At 48.3% G+C, this 1,767-nt stretch overlaps 1 protein-coding gene across 1 annotated transcript in view; it reads left to right on the top strand.

Moving 5' to 3' along the window:
- Window positions 1-1,767, top strand: part of UNC13A (unc-13 homolog A (C. elegans)) — a 103,831-nt gene that overhangs the window by 56,710 nt on the left and 45,354 nt on the right. The window contains exon 19 of the mRNA XM_011991186.1: window positions 491-606. Coding sequence (XP_011846576.1) covers window positions 491-606 — 116 coding nt within the window. The remainder of the gene's footprint in view (window positions 1-490; window positions 607-1,767) is intronic.

Raw genomic sequence — 1,767 nt, 5'->3', positions numbered from 1 at the left:
TTGGGAGGCCGAGGAGAGTGGATCACCCGAGGTCAGGAGTTCAAGACCAGCCTGGCAAACATGGTGAAACCCCGTCTCTACTAAAAATAAAAAATTAGCTGGACGACGGATCTCAAAAAAAAAAAAAAATTTGCCCACGACTGGCCGGGCGCGGTGGCTTATGCCTGTAATCCAGTACTATGGGAGGCTGAGGCGGGTGGATCAGCTGAGGTCAGGAGTTTGAGACCAGCCTGGCAAACATGGTGAAACCCCGTCTCTACCAAAAGTACAAAAATTATCCAGGCATGGTGGCAGGCACCTGTAATTCCAGCTACCCGGGAGGCTGAGACAGGAGAATCGCTTGAACCCAGGAGGTGGAGGTTGCGGTGAGCCGAGATCGCCCCACTGCACTCTAACCTGGGCGACAAGAGCAAGACTCCGTCTCAAAAAAAAAAATTGCCCACGACTATAGTGGGAAGTTCTGACGCTGTCATCCTTTTCTGCCCTGCAGACAAGCGAACTGACAAATCTGCTGTGTCGGGTGCCATCCGGCTCCACATCAGTGTGGAGATCAAAGGCGAGGAGAAGGTGGCCCCATACCATGTCCAGTACACCTGTCTGCATGAGGTGAGGTTCATTGCTTGGCCCCTCCCATACCACCTCCACTCACCATTCCTGCCTGCCCGGCTCTTCCTCTTTCTGGCCACACTATCCACACTCTCCTGGCCTTCTGAAACTGCCCACCATGCCATTCCCTTTACCTGGAAAACTCCTCACTATCCATCAGGATCCAGATTCAGGGTCACCTCCTCTGAGAAGCCCTCCTTGGCCTCCAGGTTGACTCTCACTACTCACCATCAGGTTCTTCTTTCTATTCCAGCCCTAACCACTGAGGATTGGGCTGTTTGTGTCTGGGTATGTCTCCTCCAGCTGCCTGGGGTTCCTGGAAAGAACTGTATCCCCAGGAACTAGTTTGTTGAATGAATGCTGGTGAATGAATGAATGATTGAGTAGATGAATGAGTGATGAGTAGATAAAAGGATGGATGGAGAGATGGGTGAGTACATGGATGGATAGATGGATGAGTGGGTAGATTTGTGGCTAGATGTATGATGGATGGATGATCAGATGGATGGATATGTGACTGAACTATTGGAAGTATAGATGTGTGGAAGGGTGAATTTGGGGGTAATTGCTAGATGATGGATGGATATAGATGAATGATGGATGGATAACTTGATGAATGGATAGATAGATTGCTGGATAGATGGTTGAATGGGTGGATAGATGAGATGTTGGATGAGCAGAGTAAGATGTATTGGACGGGATGGATGGAAGTGTGGTTGAGTTATTAGAAGGAAGATTGAGTAGATAGGTGAACTTGTTGATAGTCGGATGGGTAGATAGGTAGATGGATGGATGGATGGATGGATGGATGGATGGATGGATGGATGGATGGATGTACAGGCAGATGGACAAATGGATGAATGGGTGGGTGGGTGGGTGGATGAATGGAAGGATGTGTGGTTGGACTATTGCAAGTATTGATAAGTGGGTTCATAATTTCTGAGTATTTAGCTGGATGGTTGTGAGTAGTTGGTGGACAGATGAGGAATAGATGGATGGATGGATAAATTGATGGGTGGATGGATGGTTGGTTGTATGGAAGAATGCATGATTGGACAGGTGGATTAAGTTGTGGATCAATGTATGAGATGGATGGATGGATGGATGGATGGGTGGATGGATGTGTGGCTGAACTACTGAAAGGTTGGAAGAGTGGATGGG

Source organism: Mandrillus leucophaeus, unplaced genomic scaffold (assembly GCF_000951045.1).
Source record: "Mandrillus leucophaeus isolate KB7577 unplaced genomic scaffold, Mleu.le_1.0 Scaffold11, whole genome shotgun sequence".
Lineage (NCBI taxonomy): Eukaryota > Metazoa > Chordata > Mammalia > Primates > Cercopithecidae > Mandrillus > Mandrillus leucophaeus.
This window is presented reverse-complemented; position numbering and strand designations above follow the sequence as displayed.